The 20,190-nt window shown below is 41.5% G+C and overlaps 1 protein-coding gene across 1 annotated transcript in view; it reads right to left on the reverse strand.

Annotated features, from left to right (window-relative positions):
* ASPH (aspartate beta-hydroxylase) overlaps positions 1-20,190 on the reverse strand; it is a 166,209-nt gene that overhangs the window by 96,055 nt on the left and 49,964 nt on the right. Inside the window, exons 4-7 of the mRNA XM_079796054.1 lie at positions 7,478-7,570; positions 4,864-4,938; positions 1,456-1,581; positions 356-388 (exon numbers count right to left, since the gene is read on the reverse strand). Coding sequence (XP_079652180.1) covers positions 356-388; positions 1,456-1,581; positions 4,864-4,938; positions 7,478-7,570 — 327 coding nt within the window. The remainder of the gene's footprint in view (positions 1-355; positions 389-1,455; positions 1,582-4,863; positions 4,939-7,477; positions 7,571-20,190) is intronic.

The following is a 20,190-nucleotide window of genomic DNA, read 5'->3' on the forward strand; positions in this document are numbered from 1 at the left end:
CTCTGACATCCCCTGAGGGGTCCCAGATTGCGAGAGGGTACAAGCCAGGCAGAGGGACCCCACAGGTCGACGAATCTGTTCACTGGGCCTCTATTAATAAACTAGAGGCCAGGTGCATGAAATCTATGCAAGAGTAGGCCCTTGCAGTTCCGGCTGCCTCAAGGCCCTGCCCCCCGCCCACTGGTCATTCTGGAAAGTTGTTCTGGAAGGTCATTCCACTGTCCGGTCTAATTAGCATATTAGCTCTTTATCATATAGGATAATCATAGACAATGTCTTTTCTCTCTTAATGTTTTTTTTAATAGGAAAAGACTCATTCTACTTTAAAAAGAACAATATTAAATTAAAATCTCACCTGTCTCTTCTACATGGTAACTATCTTCAGTTTCTAGAAAAAAAATAACATTAAGTCAATATTACTACTTTCATAAAGTGGCATGTATATATACTGTATGTGTACATTCTGAATCTATTCTTATTGATTTTATTTTGAAGGTAAATAACTATTAAAATAAAACATAAATATATCAATGAAATGACTGCCAAACACTATCTTCTACTAGAACTACACCTAGAAATGGCACACATTCTTGTCTTTGATCCACTCAACAACCCCACAAGTTGACAAACACCATAACCTGGGCTAAAGAGAGAGGATGAGACTGGCTGGAGTGGCTCAGTGGTTGAACATCGACCTATGAACCAGGAGGTCATGGTTCGATTCCTGATCAGGGCATATGCCCGGGTTGCGGGCTCGATCCCCAGTATGGGGCGTGCAGGAGGCAGCGTATCGATGATTTTCTCTCATCATTGGTATTTCTGGGAGGTCCGTGTTGATAACTTAACCCAGGCACCCCTGATAGCAGAGGGCTCCCCCACAAGATCCTCACCCCTTGTGTGACCCTTGTTCATTCCACAGCTCTATGGAGTGTAAATATTTTCCATTTCTGAAGACTTTTAATACGCAGCTTTTAAGTTCAAATAGAATCAATGCCCCAATTGAAGATTAGGGCAGAAATTTTACGACCTAATTATGGACCTTTTACAAGTGTTTTTCCCTACTCCCCAAGCTATATAACTCCTAACCTCAAAAATATCAAATGCCTCATGTTTCGGATTATTTGAATGCCTTAACTGCATTCTGTTACATAAGCAGCATCTAAGACCCCCAAATTCTGAACAACTGTTAATGTTCCTGAGACATCTTGGAGGACGAAGGCAGGGAGGAGGAGGTGCCATTGTTGATACTATTACAGATGTCCCCATTTTCCCCGCCTTGACTGGCCTCCACCAGGCCCCGGCCCTTCCCTCTGGCCATCACCACACTGTGGTCTGTGTCTATGGGGAAACAATCATTTTTATTGAAGTTTTTAACTTCAACTTAAAAAAGTAACTATAATTAAAAATTACCTATTGTATTTTATTTTAAAAGCAAAAAAAAAAAAAAAGTTCTACCTTCCTGAAATGTTCCAGTTTCCAGCGACTCAACTCTGTCATCTGTATCTCTCTCTACAAGGAAATCGTCATCTTCTGGTTGCTGTTCCCTTGCTGGTCCGTCCTCCTCTGGGTGTAGGTCTTCTCCTTGAAAAATGACAATGAAGGAAGAGACACAGGTATAAGCAGGGCCCACAGCAGCGGCCGACAGACACGAAGGCCCTTCTGAAGGGCACACACTGGCCCTTGCTGCAGGGCATTACCTATCCCTCTTGGGGGCCCCGTACATGCTGGCACCCACTTTGGAGTCTGTTCTCACTCTCGCCAACTCCTGGTCAACCTGATGGGGGGAATGGATGGTCTTCTCTTGCTAGAACATGAACCCACCAAGGTCAGGAATCTCATGGAATCTGTTCACTATGGATGCCCAGCGCTTAGGACCTTGCCCAGCTATAGGAAGTGCTCAATAAATATTTCATGAATGAATAAACACATTCATAAGTATTAATATATTTGCCTCTTCAATCAGATCAGAGAAAAGGTTACCGTGACCTTTCATTGAGCAAGTTACCCTGAGCAAGTGACATAACTACTCTGTGCCTGAAATTTCTCTTCCATAAAAAGGAAATAATAAGAGTACCTGCGCACAGCATTGCTGTGAGGATTAAAGCACTTAGAAAAATGCCTGGCCCATAAGTATTCAGGTGTTATTATTATTATTGTTGTTATAACTTTTAATGTCATCCTCTTTACAGTAATCACAATATTACTATTTCTACTGCAAGGTTGCCTTTGTCCCTGACTTTTAATGAGGCACAGCGATGCTCCCAGGAGTTACTGAGTCATGTAGCCCATTCATGTTTCGTCTCCTCATCCGAGCCTGCTGTACTGTTTCTCCTCATTTCAGACTTTTTGCTATTCAGCAAACCAATTACCAACTCTCATTCCTATCACTAATTTTACGACCTTTTCTTCTTACCATATCCCTCGTCCTTACTCTCGTTTTATGCAGTGCAGCTTGATGGTTTTTACGGGAGCAGGATTGATCTCTCTCCACCTCACTATTCCCTGAAGGCCCTGTTCTCAGTAGGAACACGGACCAAACACCGCACACTCCCCGTGAGTCTCCTCTGCCGGCGACAGCCTGACATGAAGAAATCCGTTTCCTCGGGGCTGAGCTCTGTGAGGTAGGCACCATCATCCCACTTCGAAGGATCGGAAATGAGAGTCTGCCAAAGCCACACAGCTAATAAGTGGCGGCTGCAGGACTTGACCCAATAATGAAACAGAGTGATGGAGAAGATCCAGGATGGGGAGACTGAACCCCACCCCCCATAAACACCCCAGCAGGAGATATAACAAGTGCAAAGGCTCACGGCAGGGATAGGCTTGGAATTACGAAGGAAAGAGAGAAGGCCAGCTGGGCTAGAGAAAGTGACTGGCAGGAGAGAGACCGGATGGATCCGCATGAGGTGTAGGGGCCAGGCCACATCAAACACAGGGTGCAGAGGAGCAAGAATGGATCAAGGACCCAACTGGATGCCACTTCAGTGGTCGGGCCAGAGGTGACAGACAGCTGGCACAGCGGAGACACACACTGCAGGCAAGGCCGATGGGACCTGCTCAGGGAGCACATGGGAGAGGAGGGGAGGGGACAGAAATCAAGGAAGACCCTCAGGTTTTCAGCTTAAGCAACTAAGTGGAAAAGTAGACCATTTAACTAAAATATAAAAGGCTGAAATAAGAGCAAAAATGTATTAGGGGGCGCGGGAGAAGAGCTGTGAGGTGGAGAGGAACCAGAAATTCAGTTTTAGGTACAATTTAAATCTAAGAGACTCATACAACGTGCAAACGGAGATAGGCATGCAGCGGGGCAAAACAGGAGCTTGGACGAGAGCAGGACCGCAGACACACCTTCAGAAGTGACACAAGAAGAAAAGCCATCGCCCGTTTTCCATGGAGGAAGTCGAGATGAAGACGAGGACAGACCCAAGATGAAGGCGTGTGGCAAGCAGCACAGGTGCTGGACCTGCTTTCTCCTCTTCTGTCTGAATTCCCACGCCCACCCACCGGTCCACTTTCTCTCTCCCCGCCTCTGGCGACATTTAGTTTGACTAACCATCCCGAAGCGCTGGGTCACCAGTGCCACCTCCCCTCTGAGGTCCCTACGGCCAAGCCCCTCGAACCCCTTCTTTGCACTGTAGAGAGTGCAGGACATGCGACACCCCCGATGGTCTGTTACTTGGAATCAAGTAGGAATATCCTTTCCCTCATGGCTCTCCACCTGCGCCCCCACGTGCCGCCACCCTCAACGACCTTCCCATCCTCTTTCCCCCTGGACTTTCTTCCCACCTGCCCTGTGCTTCCAACCCCTGCTGACACCATGGGCTGGCTCAGCGCACCCCCCCTCAGCTCCTAAACCAGCACGTGCTTTCCTCAGGGACCTCTGCTGCCCTCAGAGGGGGAGCCCTGCCTGCATCCTCTTTCCCCATCACAGACTTCCCCCGTTCTACCCACTCACTCATCTCAGTAAGACTGCATCTCAGTGGCGTTCCTGGCTGGGATGACAGGGCAACGGAAGGGCCGGGCTCCTGGACCCCCAGCAGCCAATGGCAAGACCTACAGCTCAGCAAGGGCCCGTCTCCCCATCAGCACAGAGGGAGCCAGATGGGATGCTGTGCCCTTACCCCGCTAACACCTAAGCCTGAAAGAGGCAGTTAGTACGCCTGCTAAAGCCCGATTTAAATCATGGCAACTGGGTGTTTTTAAGACAATTTTTTTCCTTTAGGACGACCTTTAGCTCACACCAAACCATTGGAGGTATCGGGCACCACATGTTCTGTCCCCTTCAAAATCCCTTTGTGAGTTGCGTTTTGAAATGGTACCCTCTGCTTTTATCAAGGGATGCTTCAAGAAACAGTCATAAAACCCTAAAACCTTGGTTTCTAAAGTATCTTCTCATATTCTCCGTACAGAAGTTCACATAAGGAATTTTTCAGATGTAAGCGCTGGGCAAATGTTTTCGGTTCTCTAAGTAGATCTCGTTCATTTCCTCTCTGATAACATGACAGACATAATTCAAAGTTGACCCGTCTTGCTCTGGCATCTCCCAAGCAGGCAGTGAAACGTGAGGGTCGGCGATAGCACCCATAGCCCATTACCGCCATTTTCTTCCTCCCTGTTCTTGATGTACCTATCATTGGTCTCAATTTGTTTATGTATTCCTACCATTTCTTTACTGGATGTATGCAGTAAGTTCCCTCATAGTAAGGTGAAGTAAAACAAGTTTAGTGCTATTTCAAAAATACTTGTTGTTGAATAATTTTTAAAAAAAACAATTACTATTTAAATTTTAAAATAGTATCCAAATCATTAATCATTTACCTATTTCAGTAATGCATGAAAAAACACACAGATTTTAATTCATACCATGTTCTGTGTATACTGTTTCATGGAGAGAGGAATGGATTTCTTCTTGTATTTCATCTTCAACAGGCTGAGGTCCTAAAATAATTATAAAACATAACTAAGTGGAAAAGATCTAGACATTAATGTAGAACCTGAAATATGGCATCCAGGTATAAACATACATTCGAATGAATATATCGGGCTAATCAACTATGCATCCTTTTCTTTCCAGTTGACCAGTTTTTTTCTATGTTGGCAAATATGGTAGATATTTCAAATTGATTTTATTTTGACAGTAGATATAAATTTTTTAAGTCCTCATAAGATTTAAATATAAGAAAACTAATTTGGGTTCAGATTTTTCTTTAAAAAATACCTTACTCAGAGGAAAATTATTTCAGTTTCTAATGAACAAAATTCATACTAATGATGGAATAGAAAAAATGGGGAGGGCAAAGCTTTCAGAAAGGAAAGTATTGAGAAATAACGGTAAAACTGTGTAAGATAAGATTAGTATGTGTTAACGCACACTGTCAATACAATCTACATTAATGCACGTCTTCCTTCCCTGACATCAGAAAGAGGCCCTGGCTGGTATGGTATGAGGACTGCGCTGGGCAGGGTTGGCCGACCACTCGCAGAAGCTGCCAGGAATTGTGAGTAAAAGACCTGACATTATAACTGACAATCCTCTCTGCTTTGGAGAACCCCCTCTGCCAGTCGGATTCAGAGATTCAAGCAGATATCAATTACAAAGCGAGCCACACAGTAATGACATTCCGACACCACTGTGGTGCTTATCGGATTATCAGGTTTATTGCAACATCGCACAACCGACCAGAAGCTATCGTTACGCGGACACTATTCAACCTGTTTTGCTAATCACACTGCACCACCATTTCTAAAGCACAAAGCGTGCCTTCTATTCTTACAGATGCTTGTTTCACAAACCACTTCTAAACACAGCCCCATGTATCTAGAGGAGCCTGCCCATCTCTAGCCTCCCCTCAGCATCCCTCACAAGGCCCGTGATCGCTTCCTAACTGGCCTCCCGGTGTCACCGCCTTGCACAGAGGACATAACGTAAGGAGAAGTGGATGGTGGCAGTCTGATCCTCTGCTTAGCCTTTCCATGGCTCCTGCGCCAGCAGTGAGGGAAACCTAAGCTCTACAGAACAGATGGGAGTCTAAGACCAGGCTCTGTAGCCCCTCTGCCACAGCACCGGTGTGAATGTGGGAGTGCACCGAGCTATTTCATCTGCCCCATGATTCCGTAATGCTCTTCCCTTTCCCTGGGGAGGGTTGGTAGAGGCAGAAGCCAGATGGAGAGTGAGTTCAAGGCTGATTGGAAAGCGAGGAAAATGACTATAGATTCCACTTTCAAAAGCCTGGCGAGAACAGCCAGGAGAGGGACTGGAGCAGAGAGAGGGGTTACCGTATTGCATTTTAATGACAGGTGTGTATGGAATAGGTGGTAGTCAGAGAAGAGAGAGAAGCTAAGTCAGATAAGAGGAAGGGTGAGAAGGCAACATTAACACTAAACCAAATACAGCCCAGAGGTTGAAAAGGATATGAGGTGGTGACAAACTCAGATTTAGGAGGACAAATTATCAGTACTATGCAAAGAGCAATATAAAAAAATAATTAAAGAATGAAAGCAAATGGTACATTTCAGAGTAGGTCCTAGTTTTTAATTATAATTTATTTAGCACAAAGTAAAATCTAGGATGCCAAATACACATTTAAATTATGTCTTAAAAAATCACTTTTGCCAGGGTATGCTTTTAGCAATTATACTGGAATGGGAGGGAGACAGTAAATTCTCCTACAATTATGATTTGAACAAATTTAAAAATCAAATCGGCAAACTGATCTTAAAAGGAAGGAAGGAAATATTATTCATCGAAGTGATAAAATCAGGACCTAAGTTGCTGGTAAATAATGTGGTGTTATATGTAACACTTCCACTAGGTGGCAAAATGAAACCAAATGTTTGAGAACTGAGTAAATAAAAAATGTGCAGAAATTACTTTGTAATAAATATCATCTCAGCATAAATAAGAATAGTAATGGATTCAAATTTCATTTACCAACTTATAAAGATATTTCAGCTTTCACCCCGTGGGTGACTAAGATACACTGTACTTGAATTGATCTAGGAATTCATGAATATGTAAAACTGGCTTCGAAGATGCATGAAGGTGGGAAGCCTTTTGATGTAGAAAGGAGACTGTCATTGGGAGCTCGGTAGACGTACTCTGTTAAATAACATGGGAAATGATGACAAACTATTGTACAATCTGTGTCTAACTTTCCTTTCAAGGTGATAAGGTAACAGCAGTCCTGGAATTTGAATGGAGAAACACGGCATTTCGTTCCTGATGTTCCTAACGGTGGTCTCAGGCAGTGAGCAACTATCTCTCTGTGCCTTCGACTCTTGATCTCAGAAATTAAAATCATCCTTTGTACGTTTTTACTAGAAAACAATTCCATTTACTATAAAATTTCAGGAAAAGAATATTTCACAATTTGCAAACACTGTGAAACCAATTATGGGTAAAACACGATTCTGGACACTGCAAACCGGGATAGCTGGCCGGCTGAGGTGCATGGGGTCAGAACACAGCCAAGCTTACCTGTTCCCGGGGGCACCTGCTCCTCCGGCCGAGGTGGCGTTTCAGCCTCTTCTGGTGGCACTGTCGGCTTGGAGGCAGATCTTTCTTTAAGGCCTGCATTTTTATTCACAAAGTTAACTTGTTTGTTTTTGTTTTCTCTTTTTTGACATGTCAAACCAGGACAAATATTTTCAAACACCTCATCAATAGTGCAAGTCATTCAAAGGTTACAAGACTTTATTCTACACGAAAACATTGGTAGGTTAAACAACGGAAGTGGGAAAGCAGTTTGCTCTTTAACTTCACATGGGCTTTCACATCTCTACCAAAGCTGACCTTTCACTAAAAAAAAATAATAATAATTGTTTAAATGTTCGCGAATCTTTAAAATGTAAAGTCACGTCTGAACCTGCCAAAAGCGGCTCAGTAGGAGTTCAAGCTCGTGTCTGTAAGGACTAAATCCTGAACTCTGAATTCAGCAAAAATATAATTAAGATATACTTGGACTTCCTACTGTTATTTGTGAGCACACTAATTCTGATTTACATATAAGTGTTTATTCTTCATGAAAACTGTAGGTAAAAGTGAGAAGAAATCATACATGACTACTTACAATCTTCTAAAGGTAACCAAATCAATCATATTATTCCATAAGAGCTAAAAGATACAGATTAAGAAGTTCTTTTTTATCTCTTAAGAAAAATAAGACAGGGCACATTAACATGAACGCTGATTTTAAAGTCAATACCAGTCTAAAATGTGTTATACTGAATTAGTCCTTTGCTGTGCTATAGGTAGAACATTAAAATATACCCTCTATCAAATGCAACTATTTAGAAAGCTAAACTAGCTAGGTTCAAGAGTGTGTGGATGCTGCATACCAAAACCCTGGGCTCCTCACTACCCGACTGAGAGCCATGTACCAACCGAGGCTACTGAAGGGGGTGTGCTGTGTCCGTCAAGAGCCTAAAGTGAACAGGTGACCTAAGAGGCATTTTTCTACTCTTAAGCACCTTTATAAATTCTTAAAGTTCATATTCTATTGTAGCCCAGAAAATGCTCATTTAAATGTCTCTTACTCTTCTTTCTTGATTTTTTTTCTATTTTGTCCTGATCATTCCCTTTTATCTCTTCATTTTTCTCTCATTCACGAAACATACTCCCACCGTCTTCTCCCAAACCCTAAAGATGCTGAGACAAGATACACAGGACCACACCTCGTCATTTTATTTCCCGTAGTTATTTTCAACACTACGTACACAAAAACCATCCACTGGTAAAATAAGCACCAACACACACAGCTTCGTTCTATCCCTGACCATAAAGTGACTTACAGCTATCAAATCGATCCCTAAGGGAATATACACAGATAGCCACCGGTGCGGTGCTAACCGTAGTTCAATTTCACGGGGTGGGGGGAAGGGTGAGGAGGTGTTAAAGATGAAGGCCTATTAAAATACATCGAGCCGAAACCAGTTTGGCTCAATGGATAAAGCGTCGGTCTGCGGACTGAGGGGTCCCAGGTTTGATTCCGGTCAAGGGCATGTACATTGGCTGCGGGCACATCCCTGGTAGGTGGTGTGCGGGAGGCAGCTGGTCGATGATTCTCTCCCATCGATGTTTCTAGCTCTCTATCCCTCTCCCTTCCTCTCTGAAAAAAATCAATAAAATATATTTTTTTAAAAAATACATCGAATTTTAAATGCCAAATTCAGGGCCGAAAGCTCCCATGCATTTTCCACTTAAATCATCCATTCTTACATCTCTCAAATGTTAATGGTGCAGGTATGGAACTATTCGTTGCCAGGGTCTGCTGAATGAAGAGGATACTACACCTTCAGGATCTTCAGAATCATGTCTTGCTGCTCTCAGAACCTCAGAAAACACCCGGCACACAGCAGGTGCTCAATCAAACACTTGCTGAAGGGCTGAACACACCCAATGGTTGTGACTCCCCCCCGCTGTGGGGCCAGGCTCATTGGCGGCACTGCTGTGGTTTAGGGATGCAAAGGTGGGAACAGGAGTTCATGTAGATTTCCCCAATACTGTTTCCCGGGCAGATTCACGCTGTGCTCAGCGCCCACTAGTACAGCAGCACAACCCTAGCTTGCCTGGGACAGGCCCAGCGGATTGCTACCTGTGGTCCTGGTGTCGTTATTTCACTCCCAAAAGTATCTCCGTTTGAATGAAAAGTTACAGGTGATTTTTCACGAAGCCCACAGGTAGTTAAGTTTTCAACCTGTACTCCATAGGTTTCAATGGGCAATAAAATATCCCCACCAAACAACAAAGACTTGAACTGCCTTAAAATCCCGCCCCCTAACTGGATTTTGAGAAGAGCTTCATTTGAAAAAACAATTTCTTTGCTGAAAGTGTTTGGAAACTACTAGGACGCCAATATTCCGACATAAAATGCCCCTCAGGTCGGCTTTCTCTACATCCACGTGGTAGTTATTTGTCTCTAAAATTGAAATTGTAAAAGGTGAAGGAAAATGACAGAAGAAAGCAAAAGCATGTAACAGGAGCAAACACTTAGCAGTTTTGTTTTCCGTCCAGAGTGGCAGAGGCGCTGTCAATTTATCGCTACCTGGTCGCGGCTATTTTGCAGAAGTGAAATCGGCACAAAAGTAAACAATATTGTAGACCAAAGAAGCTGAGGATCATATTAACACATCTTCCCTAAGCCTATACGGTTCCCGAAATTTAACGAAAACACATTCCAGATGAACTCCTGCTTTGACAACCCATGGGGAAGAATTAGCCCTGGTGTTTCCAAATCTTTTTCTTGCCACCCAAATCTACTTCAGGCCATGAGTAAGTGTTCTTCAGAGAACAGGGGTCAATCCACGTGTCATATACCACCTCAGGCAAAAAGTAAACAAGAAGAGAGAAATGCACGTAAGGTCAATTCACAATCAAAGAAGAGGTTTCCAATTGGATTTATTATGAGATACCCAAGGAAAGGGCGGAGCAGGGAAATAATCAACATTACTATGAAATGAATGTATCAGTTCGGATGTTCCTGGGGCCCCATATATCAAGGCACGAACTCACACAGGCTTGAGCAAGAAGGGACTTTATTATCCGGTTAAGAAGTGCCTGGCAGGCTGCTCACTCGGCACCGGCTTCGTCCTCAGGCTGCAACCCGGGCTCCCAGCTGCACGCTCCTCTTTCAGACAAGACTGTCCAGAAGCAGAGGACACCCCGCTCTCCTGTCTCCTTCGCCGCCTCCCCTTTCAGTTTTCACAGTCAAAACCAGAACCCCCTCCCATTGCTACACCGGCAAGAGGAACAGGCTGACCGAAAACCACGAGCTGAACTACGCAGAGCTGAAGGAAGGCTGAGAGTCAACCGCACGGCCCCTGTGTGATTTAGAAAATAAATGAATTCCCGTACAACATACCTTATTTTAGTCCTTTAGGTACATCTAATAAATTAAGAAAAATTTTAAAATCGTGTTTGTATTTAAGAAATTCATAAGTTTTCCTCCATTATTAAATAAAAAACGGAAGAAGTTATCCGCAACTCCATCTGATCACATGGGAAAGGATAAGTGTATTCCCCCCCCCCCCCATATGTAAGGAAGTTTAAAACTTACTAAATTTTGCATATTGCATTTATTCACTCAACAAATATTTAACACCTGCTAATGCAAGGCACTGTTTACATACAGAACATACAGAAAATAAGCACACAAAAGCCCTAGCTCCCCCAGAGAGGGAACAATGATAAAAATAAGAAACACAAAATATTGAGAGTACATGGGATGGGAAGATGGGATGGGGAAGAGTGAGACAGGGGGTGCCCGGCCCTGAGGGAGGGGGGGCGGGGCTATTTGTGCTAAGTTGATGAGGAAGGGGCACACGGATAAGATGTGGGCATAGGTACCTCACTGCTGGAGTTACTGTGGGGAAAAGTGCTCCCGGTAAGGTTTTGGCACAACAAGTTCAAAATTCCTCAGCAAGGAGGGTCCTGGGAGCCAGCTGACCCAGGGGGCTTATGCAGCTGGAGTGAGCAAGGGTGGGGGGAGGTGTGAGAATCAGATAGGTCCTGGACAAGGGACCAGGGAGGCCCTTACTCTGAGTGAAATAGAATGATTCGCTTTTCATAAGAATTATATACAAAACACTTCCGCAATAAACTCTGGGAATTAGGAATAGTATTATGCTTTATAGAATTTCATCTACTTCGCCCATAAAAGCTAAGACTTTTTTAAACTTCAGTTTATCGATCCTTGGTTTACTAAGCAGTGGTGTACGCACTGGTGGAAATTTTGATGCTACCTATCGAGGTTACTCCAGCTGCTGTTATTTGTGAAGGGGAAATGCTCAGGACTGCGACTGCTTCAGATGCAAGTAGTTTAAATCCATACATCCCTCTTACGGACATGAAACTTGATAAATATTCCGGGAAATCAATAAACCAGAAAGGCATGCATACTAATGGGGCCATGGGAATCTGTATTGTTGTTCCTGATTTTATAATCAGCAAATATAGATGTAAGTAGGTATCCAACAGCAGTCCTATAACTTACCTATAACTGCCAGGAACTAAGAGCTGCCCCATGATACACAGCGAGGTCCCCAGATTCAAAGCATCTTCATGCAACTCAAGATGGACAGATTTCAGAAAGAGGATGATGTAAACCTCAAAAAATAAATGAAAAGTTCCAAAAAGCCTCCAAGAGCCTGGTTTCAAAACCAATGAGAGGACTCCACGAAGATTGGAATGGAGTAGATTCCACTTAACATCTTATAACACAAGATGGAGTGTAGACGCTCGGGCCCACGAACCAAGAGGGCTGCCTTTAAATGCCACTGGAACCCCATCCTGGGCACATTACCAGTGCCACAGCTTTGGTTTCCACATAGTACCTTCTTACAAGGGTTTCAAGAATGTAAACCCGGCAAATATATCATTTTTCCCCACTAATTTATATTTTCCTTTATTTCTTCTAAAGAAACAAATGTACCGCCCTCCCTGGGCACATACACACAGCAGCATGAACATAGCTATAGGCAACTTCCAAGGTGGTTAAAACATTAAGCAACTTCTGGGTTTTTCTTTTTTATAAAACAATATATACTTTATCTTTTTAATATAATTTTATATGTTCACCATTCAACAAACATACAATGAATGCCTATTATTATCAGTTACTATGATAGAGACTAAACATAAATCATAGTCTGGTAGCAAAGCAAAGGCCAGGAATGAAGCACAGTGGTGGGCACGCAGTCCAACCACCTAGGAGAGGGTCAGAGAAAGTGCAGGTGCAGATGTGACGACACAGCTGGATCCTGGAAGGCAGGGAGAAGGGGGCCCACCACACAGGGTAGGAGCACCTTCTAGGCAGAGGGGAACAGTGGGCAGAACTGGCAGTAGCTTGTTTCATTGTTTTCTTCCTCAACCCCTTGCTTATTTCACAGCAATGCACTGCAGGGCCTGTAGCCACCTTGACCATTTGTATCCCCAGTGCCAGGCACAGCCCCTGGTCAGCTGCAGATGGTCAGACTATTTGTTGAATGAATCAATACATGGAAAATGGGTGTTTTATATAATTATCAAAAATCACACAGACACTTTAAGCGTATGACTTCCTCTCATCTTTTAGAACACAAGCCAAGTAATGTTGGAGGCAAGGAAGGAATAACTGACAGACAGACCTCTATAATGTATAGATAATAAAGTGATGAATACATACATAGAGTGAAATCAAATGAGGTTCTAAAATGAGAACAAAGAAAAGGAAAACAGAGGTCTTTCTGCTCTTGTAGGGCTTACAAAACCGAAGCTTTGGCAGAAATTGATTTCTATGTGAAAATGGTGTGCAAATGGCAACAAACATCTAGTGCATGTGGTTTACCAAGTGGAGGAGGTGGGGCATGAGGCTGAAGAGTACTACTGAGGGTTTTTCAGATCACCCCAAACAAGACGGGTCACCCTTTAGTTTCCTAAAAACAAAACTTTCTCTTTAAATAAAACCAGGAGAAAGTGGAAAGAGCTTAACAATAAAATAAACCTCAATAACCTGATAATTAAATGGTAGCATTTACCATATGACAATATTCTCTTGTATTTCTCCAATTGTCTAAGACAGTGGTCGGCAAACGGCGGCTGGGAGCCACATGCGGTTTGCCGCTCTGTTGACTAATGAGTTTGCCGACCACTGGTCTAAGATTATCCCTAACCACGGGTTGGGATGGCTCTGACTCTGAAATACCCATTCAGACCCATCCCACTCAACTCCTTGCATTTGCCCAGTAGCAAAATAGACTTGGGGTGAGAAGAGAAGGAGAAAACAAACTCCATAAACCACCTGCATTTAGTGCAGGTGAAATACAGGGTACAGGTAGTCACTGCTCAACCTGACCTGCACCTGTTCCCCTTCTTTAGGTAGAGGACCACTCATTTTCTGTTAGGAAGCTGGTTTTCCTTCACCCCACAGTTTTAAGGGAGGGAACTCACATGACCATGGTCTTGCCAAGCACAGCTTTGTTACTCCCATCCCCCACCCCCACTCCCAATCTACCCCCCACCCCCACCCCCAAACTACAGGTTGTGAGTTGAACGTGAGCCCACGCGACTCGTTCTGGGCCAGGCTGCTTGAGAAGCAAGCCAACACTGGGAGGGGCCAGGGATGTTGGAGAACCTACATCCAGCATAACCCACGGTTTTTCCTGGGCGTCACAATTATGTGATCCAGTCAAGGTTTGTTTTTTGCCCATATGTGCTGATTTGAATGGATTCACATATATAATGAAAAGAAACATGAATAATAAATAAACTTACAAGTAAAACTACGTATGCTCCTAATATCTTGAGGAAGAATGATGAATGCCTTTTTCTACAGAAACACTGAGACTTGCAGAACTGAATTATTAGAAACTTAAAAGAGTTTTTGGGGATTGGAGTAGAAAACCTCTAAAGATCATAAGACTGCTTCTAGAATACCATGTCCCAAGTGAAAAGCAAATTTGTAAGTAAATTTTTCATCATGAGTCTGGTTATAAAATTTTTGGATTGTACCATATACTTAAGAGTACAGTAATTATTTCACAACTTTTGTCTTTTCATATCTTGTATTTTCATGCTGTAGCAGTATCCTTTAAATCACAAAGCATTCTTACAGCTTTACACATACGTAACATTTATAATTACTGTTATTTGCCCTCTCAGTTCTCTCAGTAGAACAAGTCAGGTCCCATGTAACACTAGCTAGTTCTCACAGCCACCTTGAGGGGAAGGTGTTATCTTCAATTTACAAAGATGCATGTTACAGTGAAATTATCCTGGTAATTAATTTGGAGCATTGTTACCAATGGGCAGTGAGAGAAAAAGGAATGGTGGAGGACACGGGAGAAAGGAACCAAAGTCAGTAGGCATGTAGTTTAATTCACCAGATCCATTTCATGGACTATGACGTCACAGTTAGCCTAAAACATTTAAAATTAAAAACTGTATTTGTTTACTATCGTTCTTATTTAATGGAAGTTTAAAGAGTCCTTATTATCCAAGTAATCATGGGTACCTCTAAAATTACAAAGTGAGCATAACACTATAAAATATTCTCGATGAATTAATCACAGAATTAGTCCCCTGGATTAACCCAAGCATTCATGTGGACTGATTTATGTCAATCCTTTACCAGTCTCTCTCTCATTGTGAAATGTTGAGCCCTCTCTCTACATAATGCAAATCACCTATAAAGTAAAACTGAAAATCCTATAAAAATGTTTTTTCAAAAAGATGATTACAGCCTGGCTGGTGTGGCTCAGTGGTTGAGCATAGACCTATGAACCAGGAGGTCATGGTTCAATGTCTGGGTTGTGGACTCAATTCCCATTAGGGTGCGTGATGATGATTATCTCTCATCACTGATATTTCTCTCTCCCTTCCTCTCTCTCTAAAATCAATAAAAACATTTTTTAAAAAGGCACACAATACTTTTAGAAACATCTGTTCATTCATTTCCAACATGAAGTATCTTTAATTAGGTCAAAATACCTGTTTTTAAGCTCTTCATAAGAAAAGATGAATAATTATTTTTTAAATAAAATCTTTGTGGCAGCAGTTTTAATTGTTACAACAAATCAGGGTGCTCTTCATTCAGTAACTACATTTTACAGTAGTCACAATTAGAGATTTAAGAACTCATGCACAGAATAGGACAAACCATTTGTAAAAATGCATTCAAACTGAAATTTCATTTTATTTAAATACTCTCTTAACTGAATTCTGACCTTTAATTAGATCTCAAATTTACAACCCTTTAGAAATGGTAAACAATTATGACACAATCAAATATGAAAAAAATATATGGTATTCCACCAAAATAACTGGAAAAAATTGTGATATAAAATGAAAGGCTATCCTATTTGAATAATTACAGCCTTTCTAAGACTATTCTGAGTCTGTAAAGATATAAATAAAAGTGTTCTAAAATGATGCTTCTAAATAAAATTCTTTTTCTTCATGACTATATGGAGATCCCAGGACAGTGTGTCTGGCACAGACAGGAGATGGGGGGCTGGTGGGAGAGAGAGGTAGCGGAGGAGGGCTAAGGAGTGTGGGGAGGCTTGGAGAAATGAAGAAAGTGGGTGAAGGAGACAGATTTAATAGGAGAGATGGGAGGAGAAGGGAAGGCTGAATTAATCCGGGAAGAGCCTGAGGAAAGGGTAGGCCCTGATGAGACAAGGAGGTGGGGGATCACAGCCTAGGGAGGGAGGAATGCAGGGATGTCACCTGAGCTTGAGGAAGTTCCTGGGAAGAGAAAGGAAGGGGAGGTGAAAGGGAAGCAGGGAGGAGGAGGAGGAGGAGGAGGAGGAGGAGGAGGAGGAGGAGGAGGAGGAGGAGGAGGAAAAACAAGGGCAAATAGTGAAAGATGGTAACTTCTTACCTACCTGACTGCTTATCATCCCTGAAAGTTACATCACTCTGCATATAAATACTTTTTAAAATCTTAATATTCTTATTCAACTCCAATGAAAGTATTCAATATATTAATAAGTTCATTATAATTCATGTTATAAATATACATTTATCTGGATACATGATCAATAAATTAATAAAAATAGAATGCTATTACATCACATTTTTATTACATATTTTTAAAGCTTCATCTTTTATATTTAGAAGCATTAGACAGGGTAGGGAAATTTCTAAGAATTTACTTGCTGAGCACCAGTAGAGACATTCAATGGCTCACACACACATCTTCCCCAACCAGAGCAATACTTCATTGACTCTGCTCCTAGCAGCAAATCGCGGTGGAGACAATGGCCAGGCCCTGGGGCGGTGATGTCAGAGCTCTAGTTCTTTCTTTTCTGGTTATTTCCCTTTGCTACCTGTGCCTGTTTAGAACTTCTTCCTTCCTTCTTTTCATCCTTGTCTCTGGATGTCATTTTACTAGAAACATCCTTTACATTTGTTGATTTTTTCTTATTTTCCTTGGTTTTAGAACCTTTATCTGGTCCCACTTTCTCCTTTTCTCTGTCCTTTTTACTCTTAGGAGACTCTTTCCTGGATATATCGGAATCGGCGATTTTCTTAGCCTTCCGGTCATCCTCTTTTTCCTTCTTCCCCCTTTTTCTCTCTTCATTCTTACTCTCCTTCCTCGACTCGGGCTTCTCTTTCTCCTTCTTGAACTCTTCTTTAGTGAGTTCTTTCACAGTCAAGTTATCCAATCAAAAGGAAAAACGTTTACTGAAAGAATTCTTAATCCATAGAACAGATGCTTAGTGCAAAAGTATTGTCTTTCTTTAAATCTCCCCCCACACATAAATGATCATTCAAAAGTGACTTTACTAGACTAGATTTAAGCTGGTTAAAAACAGATGCTAAAACCTATGAAGTTTCGGCTAGCAAAGAAATTCTAGAAACTTGCTATCATATTTTCCAGCTTAAGATACAGTATGATGTGTCTTCAAACAAGGTGAGCATGCAGGATTATTCAAATGAGGGCATCCAGAAAGGCAGCACTTCACAGTGTTAACAAAGCACATCTCACAACTGTCAGGGCATAATTAAAGGAACACTGACAACAGAAGAAGAGATTTTCTGTAACTTGTATTTGTACAAATATAATGTAAAAAGTTAGCTCTAACAAAAAAAAATATGCTCTTAAAATATTTGTGCGATTCATCCTTGAAGACCATTAAATTTGATGAAACTTTTTAACTAAGAAAAATGCAATATCCATGAGTATAAAATTTTAAATCCATTATCTATTGTATCAAAATGATCATTAGAATTTCTTTTCTACTCACATTCAATACTATGAAATCAGTATTCCTTTAACTATATTTCCTGTTAATTTATGTCGAACCACTCAAGCCAGCATATATACTATGTTGTCCATGCTCTTAGGGAAGAGAGCAATTCAATGGAAACTCCAAATCTCGTGGGAGACATTGATTTCTATTTGCTTTACGTAAAGTTGAACAGGGCTGCTAGCCAAAGGTCTGAATTTCGCCTCCTGCTCTCTCATTAGGAAATTGTAAGAGAAGCAGGTGTTTACGGCATATTGTAGCATTTAAGCAGAAACAAAGGACACAAAAGATTTCTCTAATATAACAAAATGTGGAAGTTGTTTTTGCCCACCAAAATTATGTAAAACTCACAGAGCACAAAATGTTACTCACTTCTTCCTGAAACTCTGATTAAAACCTTGTAAAAAATGCAAAACAGCAATCACAGAGAACCAGCCATCCAAGTCCTCATCCTACTTCAGTGCTATTCCCAGCGCAGCACAGGTAACGACTCTGCAAGAGCAATGCTGCCAGGTCTTATTCCGCACAGGTTTTCAGGACATTCAACCTTTAATGCTTCAGGGGCCTCTCCAGAGCAAAAAGTGAAATTACACTTTTTTTTGGCCATTTATTTTGTCATTATTTATGCATGAATGAAATGGTGAAAATTCTGTTTTCTTCCCAGGAATTATTCAGGTGAGATACAAAGTTAAAACGTTAAAATATCCTAACCTTAAATTAAAATACCTATCAAAAAGCCTGCAACTCACATAGTGCAAGTTTCACCCGCCCAAAAAATGAACACACTACAAATATGCCAAGCACTTCAACACCAAAGAATATTACAAATTCATAAAGAAAAACATGCACTGCCCCCCATGCCCCTCTCTGGGAAGGACATAAATATTTACCTGCGAACAAGAAATACCAGAGAGACATAAAATAAGCTGTAATAATAAGCTGTTAGCCTACACAGAATGGTTCATGGGTACAATCACTTCTAAAGAACTCACAGAGTAAACATGGCAAATCCTGTATCAACATAATACAGTGCTCCAGATTATACATTTAAGTTCATGAGAACTACAACTTTCCTCGCACTAGCTTTTATTGTGCCCTATGAAAACTCATCAGAGCTTTTTGGAGAAATGAAATCAATCACTGATGAATTTATCTTTTTTCCCCCCAACAGTAATTTAAAAATTCAGACTAAGTAAGGTTTTAGGATGGAGGGTAGAAATTGTATATGTAAATTTATACATAGTATAACAATATCATGATAGTGTTATATATGTTCTTAATTTGAAGACTTATGAAGTTTGATGATATTAAAAGAAAATTACTTAGTATTATAGGCTTGAGGCAGAAAAATTTCTAACGAGGTCTTGATAGAACTACTTATGACCAAAGGGGAACCCAAACCAAAAAGCAATAATGTTTGCATTAGTAGCTGCATTTACATAACATATTTAGAAAATGCCATGCATTACACTTGACTCACTCAAGGCTAATTTCAAAAATAGAAAATACCTTTAGCCTTAGTTTTTCTCTTGGCTACCCCACCGGGTCCTTCTGTTGATATTTATAAGATGAAAATAGGTTATAGACAAATTAAGTAAAAATTAAGTATCTATAAAACAGTTAAAAATCCATGTGTCTGTTAAACAGAAGTTAAATTCACCATTTTAAAAAATACACTCCTTCAACATATGTACATCTATCCTGTATGTCATTTTGGAACCTTACTTTCGCTATTTATAAGAGAAAAAAATAATCATTATAATCAGCCCATGATGTCATCAACTTCACAACCTGCCTTAGACGTGGGAAAACGGTTGGCTTTAGAAATGTCTCATTACCGCGGGGAATGGTGCTTCCTTCTCAGGGGCGCATGGAAATCAGTGGACTTCGCTCAGTGACGCAGACCATCAATTACAAGCACCAAGGGTGAAAGGACCTGGGGAATTTACTTCCCCACCAACCACCACTGCCATCCCCCCAAAAGGGTAGTATATTTTCATAGAATTTTCTCTTTACTATTTGAGTAATCATTGCCTTTTTTCCCTCATAGTTTCAAACTTTATTTAAAAATTACACCAGAGCCTGGCCAGTGTTGCTCAGTGGTTGAGTCAACCTCTGAACCAAGCAATCACAGTTCAATTCCTGGTCAAGGGCACATGCCCAAGTTGCGAGCTCGCTCCCCACTAGGGGGCATGCAGGAGGCAGCCAATCAATGACTCTCTCTCATCATTGATGTTTCTATCTCCCTCTCCCTCTCCCTTCCTCTCTGAAATCAATGAAAATATATAAAAAATAAATTTAAAAACATAGTCAGGTATTGCATGTTTTAAAAATTCTTGAGGCACACATGTTGAAAATCGCTGTCCCAGGCACATCAGGGTGGGAGGTACAGTGATTAGTGTTCATTTCCTGTGAGGCAGCAACATGTACAGTCTGTCACTCTACAACTAAGGTCACAAGAAA

The sequence above is a fragment of the Cnephaeus nilssonii genome (assembly GCF_951640355.1).
Source record: "Cnephaeus nilssonii genome assembly, chromosome: 18".
NCBI lineage: Eukaryota > Metazoa > Chordata > Mammalia > Chiroptera > Vespertilionidae > Cnephaeus > Cnephaeus nilssonii.